Source organism: Pseudorca crassidens, chromosome 10 (assembly GCF_039906515.1).
Source record: "Pseudorca crassidens isolate mPseCra1 chromosome 10, mPseCra1.hap1, whole genome shotgun sequence".
Lineage (NCBI taxonomy): Eukaryota > Metazoa > Chordata > Mammalia > Artiodactyla > Delphinidae > Pseudorca > Pseudorca crassidens.
Window position 1 is genome coordinate 67,146,650 of NC_090305.1, and position 12,480 is coordinate 67,159,129.

Sequence of the window (12,480 nt, forward strand, 5' to 3'; positions counted from 1 at the left end):
CCAAGTCATCAGGACTAAATGGAAGGGGGATGAGACCAGCCTAAAGCCCTACTCGTCTCTGTGGAGAAGCTGTGTTTGGAGACGAGCAATTGTTTCTAAAGAAAATTCGCCTAGCTCTCTGAGACCAGAGGCTCCCACTACCAGTAACGGTCCATGAGCGAAGTCTAGGCACAAAGAACACCAGCCGAGGCAAACCTCCCTGGGGTCTCCACTGTAGAGCAGTGGAAGTGGGGGCTCTGAGGGCAGAGCAGACAGCTCTGGCGGGAGGGGGTGTTTGGCACCATCACCTTTAAGAAAGGAAGCAGTTCTGTGATCAAGGAAGGTAACAGAAAACACAAAATCGCTGTTCCTGAGACCAGTCTGACAAGCCAAGGCAGGGCAAAGGCCAACTGGCAGTACTAACGGACAGGCAGGTGGGGCCCAGCAGAGCTGAGGAGACTGAAGCCCGAGGACACACCCAGGGAAGGGTTTTCAGACCACGTTTCAGAGAGAAATGGCAGGGAAAGCAAACCGTGGAAAGGTGACAAATTAGAATGTGTTTATGTCCTATGTCTTTTAAAAAGCTCACTCTAACGTTACCTATTTTATTAGGCATTTAAATGTTTTAATAGTAAGAAAGGAAGAAATGTACCTTCTCTGTCACACCCATCTATGGCTTAAGCCATCAAGAAGCAATCTGCACGTGTATACACAATATACAAATACACACATACAAATCCATATACCCTATACACACACACAATACATACCCATATATATATATATGCATAAACACACACATATGCATATATAAATACCTACCCCATATACACACACAGAAATATACACATGAACATACATACACACACACACATAACTATATATGTATTATATGTAAATATAGATATACTTTGTATATACATATGTATGAACACAAATCAGATAACTTAAAAGAGGAAAAAAATGTACCTCTTAAATGCCAAAATAACCATGTGAGAATACGGGGTAACAGCAAGTGTCCAGTGCAGGGCAGGCCAAGTGCCCAGAGGTGCAAGGTCCTCCGGCCTGCGGTCCCACCCTGCCACCCAGTGGAGCCTGCTCGGGACCTACCCGCCGTTGAGGGTGGGCGTCAGGCCGAAGAGTGTGCAGAGCCCCACCGACATGAGCAGCGAGCTAAGCACTGTGACCACGGCGGCCAGAGCCAGCCCCCACTTGGACTTGACCATGTCGATCTTGCCTGGAGGGCAGAGAGGGTACATCAGGATAGCATCTCCCCAGAGCCTGGCACACACAGGCCCTTCTAAACTGAGCTCCTAGGAGGGGAGCATGCCCTGACAGTTGAGGAAGGGAAGGCCCCGGTTTGACCAAAGAAGGTATACACTTCCCAGTCTCAGGGGCATAGTGTGTCCTTTGGGAACCCTTACCCAAGATGGGACTTTTCTTAAGAAGTAAGAGGAGCCCTGGACCCACCCGAGCCCCTGAGACTCTGTGGGGGTGGTGAAGCCCCAGTTTTTGTAACCACCAAGCACGTTCTACATCTCTGCCTGGGCCACCTGCACAGGCAGGGAAGGGGGTGATCTGGAAATGCCCGTATTAGCTCAGACAAAGCCCCAGCCTCCTTGCCGTGGACCTACGCGTGGAGAAGTAGATGTAGGCAAACAAGATGATGTAGGTGGTCACAAGGGGGATGAGCTCAGCGATGCCAATCTCCTCCTTGAAGTGCACGTGGACCAGGCTCTCTGCCCGAAGGCTGCAGTTGGGGCTGGGGTGCAGGAGCATCAGGCGGGCCCGCAGGCTGCCCAGAAACCTGGTCATGGAGTGGGGTCGGGTAGATGGACTGTACCTCTTGGTCCAGGGGACAAAGACAATCCCTGAAAGGAAGGTCTGTCGGGGCTTCCCTCCTCCCCCTGTGTTGGAGGGAGCTTCTCTGTAGTGTCTAACCTTCCCTCCAGTCTCCAGGGTGGGGTGGTGGGGGGTTGGAAGAATTAAAACGTTGGCAAAGGTGTCTCAGGACCTCCCCCTCAGCACCCCATTCCCAACCGATCACCCTACTCCGACTGCCAAAGGCCCAGAACAGCCAATCAGCAGCATCCTACAGGACCTTGCTGGGAGCTATCTGCAGCAGTCTGCTGGGAAGGTTCTGAGGTCACATGGGGCTCAGTAGTAACCAGCTGGGGACCCCTACCCTAGGCTCAAGAGAGACCACTGGAGGCACCAGGACACTGAATGTGCCAGCCCTGCCTTCGTCCCTATTCTTTTTTTTTTGGCCATGCAGTGCAGAATGCAGGATCTTAGTTCCCCGACCAGGGATCAAACCCATGCCCCCCCGCCCCTGGAATTGGGAGTGCGGAGTCTTAACCACTGGACCACCAGGGAAGTCCCGGCATCCCTTATTCTTTTTCTTTTTTTTTCTATCACCCCTTATTCTTAACCAGCTGTCAGGTCATCCCACTCAAGTGTCAGCAGACAGCACCCTTCAGCCTAAGGGATATCAACATTTCTACAGGAGGCCTGAGAACTCCAAGTTCCCAGGGGGCATTCTGGACACTCTAACCAGAACAAGTACTAGTCAAAGCCTCCTGTCATTCCACAGCCCCGTCAGGAGCCCTGAGCGTTGATGGCCTTACCTGGCATCATAGTGCTGGAAGACCAGGGTGATGGTATACGAGACCAGCCTCTTCCTGGTGTAAAGGCTCACTCCGCTGTACTTTCCAGGGACACCGAACAGCAAGTCTGCAGACAGAACGCAGCAGGTGCTGACAAAGGAACGGCAGCTACTGTAGAGACACCAGGACCCCTCTCCACCCCCATCTTTGGAAACTAGGGGTAACCCCTGATCTGCCAGAGCAGCCATCAAAGAGGACGTGGTGACCAACAGGCCCTCTGGCGGGTTCTCAAGGAACCTGCCCTGGGGGTACCTTTGAGCGTGGCCGAGGTCTGCAGGGTTTTAGGTTCGTGTTGATGGATGGTTCCGATGATGTCAGGATCAGCATGGAAGTGTTCCCGGTCATTCTGCCAGAAGTTCCCAGGGGACAGCAGCAGGCATCCGTGCTCGGGTAGGAGGTTCCGGAGCTTCCTGAGGCCTGGCAGCAGGTCGGTCACCTGCAGGCATACCTCCTCCAGGCTCCTGGTCCCGGAGCTGTGTGGGAGACAGGACGAGGCACCTGCTGTGTCTGCTGGCACAGGATAGGCCCACTGCACTTACGAGGTCTCCTCCGTCATCAGGCTCCCCCCAGATGCCTGGTATATCAAAGAGCCTGAGAACCAGGGCAGCAGGGGAAGTTCTTCCAGGTGGTCAACAACCAAACCATGTGGCTGTCTGACCTTCAAAGTGCATGTGGACCCCAAAAGCCCATCACCTCTGAGGAGAGGCAAGATCTGGGCGTGTGCACAGCCCCACTCACTAGAATACCTTGGCCAGTTCAGCAGGCAGAGGAGATAGGGTGAAAATCAAGGGCTTTGTCTTGTTCACCAAAATGCCTGTCAAAGCCCTCAGCTAACTAAAACCCAGCAGTGAGGCAGCTTACAAAGACAGCACACTCCAGAGAATCACTGGGGGGCGCGGATTTCAGAAGTGTACCCCCAGGGACAGCTTGCTTCTTGTCAGCATGGCCACCACCATGAGATTCACATCTCACAACCCCTAGGCAGTGGCCCTCTGGGTCACGAGTCCAACAGACCTCAGCTTGTCACAGGGTTGGCCCAGTGGATACCTAGTCTGTCTGAGACCTGGCAACGAAGCTCAGGGCTCTACCTGTGCCATCTGCACAGGTCCAAGGGGAACACAGCCACAGTGGACCCACAAGCATGCTGAGAAAAGCAAAGTGAGCCCACCCACCTCTTTCTCACTTGTTCACCTTCCACAGAGCTGGCTGGCTCAATGGACTTACACTGAGGGCTGCTCCCTCCCTTCAATACAGAGCTGAATCAGGGAGGCTGCGGTCCCAGGGAGGGATACCTGTCTCTCAGCACATGGTTCCGGATCTCCTCCACCAGCTGGAATGCCCGGGAAAGAGGTGAGCGGAACACATCTACTGCCAGGAGGTTCTTGTGCCAGGGAGATACTGAAGACTTCACAAATATCTGCTGGATATAAGCCACCGGGGCACCCACGTACTGCAGAAGAAACGGGGGAGGGTTAGAAAGGTCAGCTCAGCACAAGAGGGAGAAACATGGCCCGTACTCAGGAAGGATTTACTGAGCACCTACTACGGGCAAAGCAATGCGGGGCCAACAGGACAGGCCTTCAAAAATGAAGATGTCCAAAGGGACTTCTTACCACTTAATGGACCACTTTCCTACACATTTTCCAATAGAATAAGGGTTGCCAAACTATGGCCACAGGCCATAAATTGAGCCTGGCACCTGTTTTTCTAAATAAAGTTTTCCTGGAACGCAGCCATACCCACCCCATTCTGCACTGTTCCGCCTTCATGCAACAATGAGAGGTGACTGTTCACGACAGATGGCATGACCCACAAAACCTAAACGAAACCTGTACTCTCTAGCCCTTGATGCAAAATGCCTGCTGACCCTGCAATAGGCCATAGGCTCCCCAAAGGGTGTAGCCTATCTTGCCGATCCTGGTTTGGCCACTTGCAGGTCACTGGTTTTTGAAGCTCAACAGACCCAGTTCTAAATCTCTACTCTCCAACTGTATGGCCTTGGAAATGTTTTTGACTTCTCTGGATTTTAATTTCCTCAGTGAAAGGGAGATAATGACATTCACCCTGCAGCATCACTACGATTTGCGCACAAGCACACGCACGCGCACACACACACACAAACAGCGCATGCAGAGACTTAAGTGCCGATGGAAACACTAACAATAACAGATGTGGCACATCGTCTCACTGACCCCCAGAACAGTCCTATGAGAAGCAAAGTGACTCTCTAGGGTTTCAGGACTCAAGAAGGATGGTGTGAGGATGCAAACCCAGGTCTCCTCGTTGAACACCACACTTTTCTCACTAGAACCTGCCATCTATCCTTAAAGAGCTAATATGCACTTAAGTGACAAAAGTGACACACATGTAATAGGCGAGGAATGACTTCCAGCGACGGATGTGTCAAGGAGCACCCCCAAAACAAGGTACTGGACTAGCTGCAGCAGAGTTATGGCCGGAGAGGAGCTGACTGGAGGCACGAGGTGGGGAAGGGTTGGTGGAAGAGGGGCAGTGAGGGCCTCTGAGGAGCAGCCTGGACAGCATAGAGGAGTCCTGGCAGGTAATAATGGAACTCACAGCAAAAATGAGAGGTGGCCAGGATGACACCTGACTGAGCTGTCTGGATTTTAACCAGTTGACAAACAAAAGCCCCTGACTATCTCTGAGAGGGAGGGGCAACCTGACAAAGCAGTGCTCTGGAGACCCCCCTAAAGTTAGGCTGTCATCCACCCAGAGACAGGGATGGTGTGCCCACAGGCGTGAGGCACTGTGAAGAGCAGGCTGCAGGAGCCGGGCCTGGCCGAGGGACGAGGGGACTGTCCTGAAGCCCGTGCTGCAATCAGGAACTCTGAAGGGCAGGTGTGTAGATGAAAGGAAGGCCATCTAGCCACTCAGTGATGCCATACTCCAGGCTATGGCACGAGCAAGGGTTAAGATGCTGATCACACACAGCAAGTTAACATCTCCTGGGCCCCTGAGCGCACAGGAACAACCCCAGGTATCCATCTGAGCCTTTGTGAAGTGTGTATTTATGAAAGGCTCTGGGGACAGAAGTCCTCACCCACTTAGTCTTCTGCAGCAGACTCAGCCCACTAGAAGCTGCCAGGAGGCAGAGAGGTACCTAGACAGAACTGACTGCCACAGGTCCTGACCCAAACATCAGCTCATCGACTCAACACACTACACAGGCCTGAGTGTGGACGGAGCTGCCCAGAGACCCACAGCTCTACAAGGAGAGCGATACCCAGGGGATCATCCTCAAACTCTGTGAAGGACACAGCACATCACCCAGGGAGAGCTGGCACCGTGGAGCCTCCAGATCCAGGTCTGTTCCCACTGGGCACAAGGCTGTGACTCCGCACGTACCATCTCCTCTGCCCGTGGCCCTCGTCATATACTCCACCCCCACCCTTAGGCCCACTGAGCCTGTGCAACTGAACCTCTGGTTTCCAGGCAGGACAGCGTCTTGGCCCTCCAGTCCAAATCCAGCCCCCTTCCCACCCAGGACCATCCAGGCCACCATTTCAACAAAGTAACAATGAACATACTTCAGAACCAGAGCTCTCGTTCTGGGCTCTAGGGATGGCTCCAGGAGTTCTATGAGCACCCTGCTTAACTCATATTTCTTCTCAAAAGTGTATCTATTATTATCACTGTCATCATTTTTAGGGGAGAGGATCCATGGTTTTCATCAGATTTTCATAAGAATATGTAACCCCTATGCCCCAGACACCTCTTTTTCCTTTGACCTTCCACCAGCCCTGGGTAAAATCCACTGCTCATTTGTTTTCATTCATCAGCTGGTAAGCCTTACCAGACAAAAACCACGTAGAAGAGAGCCTACGGCACAGCCACGCTCTCCGGCCTTGGCTGGACCTCCGTCTGCTGGCCGGCTCTTATTCACCTCCCCGATTTCCAACTGAAATTTCCAAGCAGCTATTCCACACCTGTCCAGCTCTTTTCAAGATCTTGGGTCAGTCATTTAATATGACTGTGTCAAACTCATCGTCCAATATATGTACCCTCAAACTCCCTCTTCTGGGCATCAAAATTTTCTTATGGTGGTTTATTTACAGGCATGAGCCTAACTCTTGTCATTCACTATCTTAGTTTGGGTACCCCCAGCAGCAGGCCCTTAGACAAGTAGTTTCCTCGGGAGGTGGAGGAAACACAGGGAGGGGAGTAGGTACAGGAGCAGCGAAGGGAGGCAGCCCACAAAGGGTGTGCTACTGAGCAAGCATCCTCTGTGGATAACTGGATTTAGCTGAGTTATCCCACATAAAGGAAGACAGCTGAGGTTACATACCAACTCCTACAGTTACTAGTTGAGGGCTGCTCCTAGGGGGTGCGAATTCTCCAGCACCTCAGGCCTTCTGTACCAGAGATCCTTTGACAAATGAGATGTGGATACTGGTGGCTGGAAAGCAGGCAGGCACGAAAATGGTAGCAGGAGATGTGGGCAGGGCCTACCACTCACTGTGCTGGGCCCTATCATAATCCCTACTTGATACTCAAGTAAGAAACAGACATGGAAACAGAGACAACACGAGGTATCCTAAGTGGGTGATGGAGAAAGCGTAAGGGCCAGTGGAGTACAGATGCCCCTGAGTACAGAGGGAGGAGTGCTCACTAGATGGAGGCTTCTAACATGGCCCCAGTAATCTCCACCTCCTGGCGCTCATGCCCAAGTATAATCCCCCTCGAGAGTGGGCTGGACCTAGTGACGTGCTTCTGACAAACAGAATAGAGCGAAAGTGATGAGCTCTTATTTCTGAGATTAGGTTACAAAAGACTATGACCCTTAAGGCCATTATGCTAAGTGAAATAAACCAGGCACGAAAAGACAAATACCATATGATTCCACTTATATGAGGTACCTAAAGTTGTCAAATTCATAGTGTCAGAAAGCAGAATGGTGGTTATCAGGGGCTGGGAAAGGGGGAATGCGGAGCTACTGTTTAATGGTGCAGAGTTTCTGTTTTACAAGATGAAGAGTTATGAAGATGGATGGTGGTAATGGCTGTACAATAATGTGAATGTATTTAATACCACTGAACAGCACACTTAAAAATGGTTAAGAGAGGGAATGCCCTGGTGGTCCTGTGGTTAGGACTCAGCGCTTTCACTGCTGGGGCCTGGGTTCAATCTCTGGTCGGGGAACTAAGATCCCACAAGCCACATGGCACAGCCAAAACAAAAACAAAAACAAAACCAAAAACAAACAAAAAACAGTTAAGAGAGTAAATTTTATGTTGTGTGTATTTTGCCACAATTTTTTTTTTAATGGAAGGAAAAATCAGACTACGAGTCCTCCTCTGCCCCCCTCCTTTAGAGCCACCACTCTGATGAAGTCAGCCATATCCATGTGGCAAGGAACTGAGGGGCTTTCAGCCAACACCCAATGAGGGACAAGAGTCCCTCAGTTCAACAGCCTGCAAGAAACCTGCTTCCAGCTCACTGTCTGAGCGAGCTCGGAAGCAGATTCTCTCCAGTCAGGCTTTGAGATAACTGCAGCCTTGGCTGACACCTGGATTGCAGTTTGTAAGAGACCCTGAGCTAGAGGACCCAGATAAGAAAACCAAGTCTCAGTGAGATAAATAGGATATGCCCAAGGACACACAGCTGATAGGCAGCAGACCAGGATTAAAGCCCAGGGCCGCCTAATTCCCAAGCTGGTATATTCTACCTGCCTGGGTAGTTCTGAACTATGTGAGTTCCCATGGAGAACAGGACGTAGATGGAAAGGCCCAGCACAAGGAGTGCAGGAGGGGAGCTGAGGTCCTGAGGACCTGTGGGGTCCCTGACCAGGGCTCCCTGGAAACCTTGCGTTCAGGCTCAGGCTACCACCAAGCCCTGCAGTGCTGGGCCAGAAGCCCAGCCACCTCTGTGGACACGGCAGGTAGGTCTTGGTGTGAGGTTCAGGTTTCCATGGTGACCTGGTCTAGGGGAGCCAGGCCAGTGCAGGACACCTCAAGTTTGCTATTTTAAACACAATCCTTCCTTCACATTTAGAGAAAGCAAGCTAGAGCTCCAGGTATTTCACCTTTACACTGACACACCCAGGGGCTCCCTTTACACCACCATACGGAGGACTCCCATTACTCAGCTCTTCTGGAAAACAGGGCTCCGGCTCCTTGTTCTCCAGCCCTGGATAGGTGAGGGGGTGGGGTGTGGTGGGAAGGGCAGGCTCAGGGGACACGTCAGGGTTAAATTCTAGCTCCACCCCTGGCTGTGTGCCTTGGACAAGGGTCTCTACACTCTCCAAGCCTCGGTCCCTTACTTACTGAGGGAAATGGGAATAAACTCTCAGACCTCAGCAGATCACTGTGAGGACCAAACAAAAGAACACACGAAACCATTTAGTAAGGTGTCTGGCCAAATACATGTTAGTTATATCTAGTTGTATCATTATGTCTTAAAACTCTTAAAATTGGTTTGGCATCCCTTTAAAATCAATCTCTCCTCCACTTTCTTGTCCCCTGACCCTCCCTCCTAGGCACAGTCAACTCAGTCTCCAAGTTTCTCTAAGTTCAATTAGATTGACCTTCTTACCACCACTTTCATCATGTCATTGCCTCTAAGGGAATGGCTTTCTACTGCCCAGAGAATTCATTTAAACTCCAGAGCCCAAGATTTAACTTGGTCCCACCTAACTTATCCCCTATCAAGCTCCAAGAAAAATGCCTCACTTCAGACTATCTGTCTCCTAAATAAGCCATGCTTATTCAACAAGTCATTCAAAAGAAAAAAACCCTTTCTTAAGCATATACTATGTGCAAAAGGTTGGACAAATTTGAATGAAACATGACTGCAACTAGGTCACACTACAGTTCACAAGGAGAAACAGAGCACACATCTGCAAGACACCTGGGGAAGGCTTCCTGGAGAGCGTGATGTGAACTAAGGAGCAAAGGATAAGGAGTGCATGCCCAGTGCACTCAGAGGGCAGTCCAAGCATGTGAACCTCTGTTCTTCTGCCCTCTGCTCCGACCAGATCTAATCAATGGCAATGACAGCCAGAAACATTTATCGAATGCAAATGATAGGCCAGGCACTGACCTAACTTTTGCATTCTTTCACTTAATCCTATGGCAATGTATAATGCAGGTATAATTATTATCCCCACTTTATGAATGTGGAAACTAAGGTACACAGGTGTTACATAACCTGCCCAAGGTCACATGCCTGTGAAATAGAAAGTCACCTTTCTGCTTTGCTCTGGTCTTCCTCTGGTAAAAACATCCCTCCTTCCAGAGGGAACTGTCCTCCCCTACCCCACAAGACGACTGATCAGTGACTCCAACACAGGGCAGACCTAACTCAGAGCACAAGGACCCAGTAGAGTTGATTAGAGTCCTTTCTGGAGGACACAGAAAGGCCCAACTGCAGGGTGCAGACACCACCCCACTCGGGGGAACACTTCAGCAAAAGGGGAGAAAGAGGACTATATACTATATAGAGACATCTCCAGCATACAGAAAGAATTACAATTCAATAAAACGAAATCCAAACAGCTCAATTCAAAACGGGCAGAACACTGAAACACTTCACAAAGGAAGGTATGCAAATACAATAAGCACTTGACAGTAGTCATCTGGAAAATGCAAATTAAAAACACATCTAGATTGTTCCATACTTCTATTAGAAAGGCTTAAAGAAAACCCAAACAAGCCTGACAGTACCAAGAACTTTACAGCACAGAGACTGAACTTTAATGTATGGAAATTTAAAAAATAATTTAGGAGGCTGACAGATGTGAAAAGAATGACACTTTACCTCTGTAGTGTTCCTTCCAAAAACCCATAACCCCAGTCTAATCTAGAGAAAAATAAGCAAATCCCACTTGAGGAACACTCCTCAAAACTGTCCAGATCGGGACTTCCCTGGTGGTCCAGTGGCTGAGAATCTGCCTTCCAATGTAGGGGACAAGGGCTCGAGCCCTGGTTGGGGAACTAAGATCCCACATGCTGCAGGGCTACTGAGCTCGTGCGCCTCAACTAAAGGGCCTGCAGGACTTCCCTGGTAGCACAGTGGTTAAGAATCTGCCTGCCAATGCAGGGGACACGGGTTCGAGCCCTGGAGCAACTAAGCCCGTGCGCCACAACTACTGAGCTTGCATTCTAGAGCCCGCGAGCCACAACTACTGAGCCGGCACCACAACTACTGAGCCCACGTGCCACAACTACTGAAGCCCGCGTGCTCTAGGGCCCACGTGTTGCAACTACTGTAGCCTGTGCACCTACAGCCCATGCTCCGCGACAAGAGAAGACACCTCAATGAGAAGCCCATGCACCGCAATGAAGAGTAGCCCCCCACTCACCACAATGAGAGAAAGCCCGTGCACAGCAACGAAGACCCAACACAGCCAAAATTTAATAAAATTTTAAAATAAGTAAATAAATAAAGAGCCTGCGTGCCATGAACTACAGAGCCCACATACTCTGGAGCCCAAGCGCCACAACTAGAGAGAGAAAACCCACACACCTCAACTAGAGAGAAGCCCACACAACGCAATAACAAAAAAGATCCTGCATGCCACAATGAAGACATGACGCAGCCAAAAATAAAAACTAATTAATTAATTAAATAATATATAAAATACTTATTTACCAAAAAAAACTGTCCAGGTCATTAAGAACAAGGAAAGTCTGAGAAACTATCACTAAGGAAAAGTAAGGAAACCAGATTTCCTTAGCTTGTACCTATGCCCTTTTTCTCTCCCAAGATCCCATCCAAGATACCATGTTATATTTAGTTGTCCTGTCTCTTGAGGCTTCTCTTAGCTGTGACAGTTTCTCAGACTTTTTTTTTTTTTGGCTGCATTGGGTGTTTGTTGTTGCACACGGGCTTCCTCTAGTTGCAGCGAGTGGGGGTTACTCTTCGTTGTACACAGGCACCTCACTGCAGTGGCTTCTCTTGTTGTGGAGCATGGGCTCTAGGTGCGCAGGCTTCAGTAGTTGCAGCATGTGGGCTCAGTAGTTGTGGTTCTTGGGCTCTACAGCACAGGCTCAGTAGTTGTGGTGCATGGACTTATTTGCTCCGCTGCATGTGGGATCTTCCTGGACCAGGGCTAGAACCCGTGTCCCCTGCATTGGCAGGTGGATTCTTAACCACTGCACCACCAGGGAAGTGCTCAGACTCTGTTTTTCATGACTTTGACAGTCTTGAGGAGCGCTAGTCAGGAACTGTGTAGACCATCCCTCAACTGGGACTCGTCTGACGTTCTTCTCATGATTAGACTGGGGTTATGGGTTTTTGGGAGGAAGACCACAGAGGTAAAGCACCCTTCTTGTCACACATCAAGGGTACATACCATCAACCTGATTTATCACTGTTGATGTTGACCCTCATCACCTTGCTCAGGTTCTCCACTGTAAAGAGACTCTTGTCTCCCCTCTCCACATGGTACTCTTTGGAAGAAAGTCACTATGCACAGTCCACAATTAAGGAAGAGGGATTATATTACACCTCCCTGAGGGCAAAGTAGCTACCTATATATATATTTTTTTAATACAATGATTACTTTTTACTGCATTTTTTAAAATTAATTTATTCTATTTTATTTATTTTTGGCTGCATTGGGTCTTTGTTGCTGCACGCGGGCTTTCTCTAGTTGCGGCGAGCGGGGGCTACTCTTCGTTGTGGTGTGCAGGCTTCTCATTATGGTGGCTTCTCTTGCTGCGGAGCACAGGCTCTAGGCGCACGGGCTCAGTAGTTGTGGCTCATGGGCTCTAGAGCGCAGGTTCAATAGTTGTGGCACACGGGCTTAGCTGCTCTGCGGCATGTGGGATCTTCCTGGACCAGGGCTCGAACCTGTGTCCCCTGCACTGGCAGG

The 12,480-nt window shown here is 50.1% G+C and overlaps 1 protein-coding gene across 7 annotated transcripts in view; it reads right to left on the minus strand.

Moving 5' to 3' along the window:
* The window catches only part of SCAP (SREBF chaperone), a 90,429-nt gene that overhangs the window by 9,811 nt on the left and 68,138 nt on the right, over nucleotides 1-12,480 (minus strand). For 6 of the 7 annotated variants that reach the window (XM_067754178.1, XM_067754177.1, XM_067754172.1 and 3 more), the window contains exons 4-8: nucleotides 3,938-4,095; nucleotides 2,898-3,118; nucleotides 2,607-2,712; nucleotides 1,614-1,786; nucleotides 1,090-1,216 (exon numbers count right to left, since the gene is read on the minus strand). In XM_067754178.1, the coding sequence (XP_067610279.1) occupies nucleotides 1,090-1,216; nucleotides 1,614-1,786; nucleotides 2,607-2,712; nucleotides 2,898-3,118; nucleotides 3,938-4,095 (785 nt within the window). The remainder of the gene's footprint in view (nucleotides 1-1,089; nucleotides 1,217-1,613; nucleotides 1,787-2,606; nucleotides 2,713-2,897; nucleotides 3,119-3,937; nucleotides 4,096-12,480) is intronic. The other variant, XM_067754179.1, reaches the window with a different exon arrangement.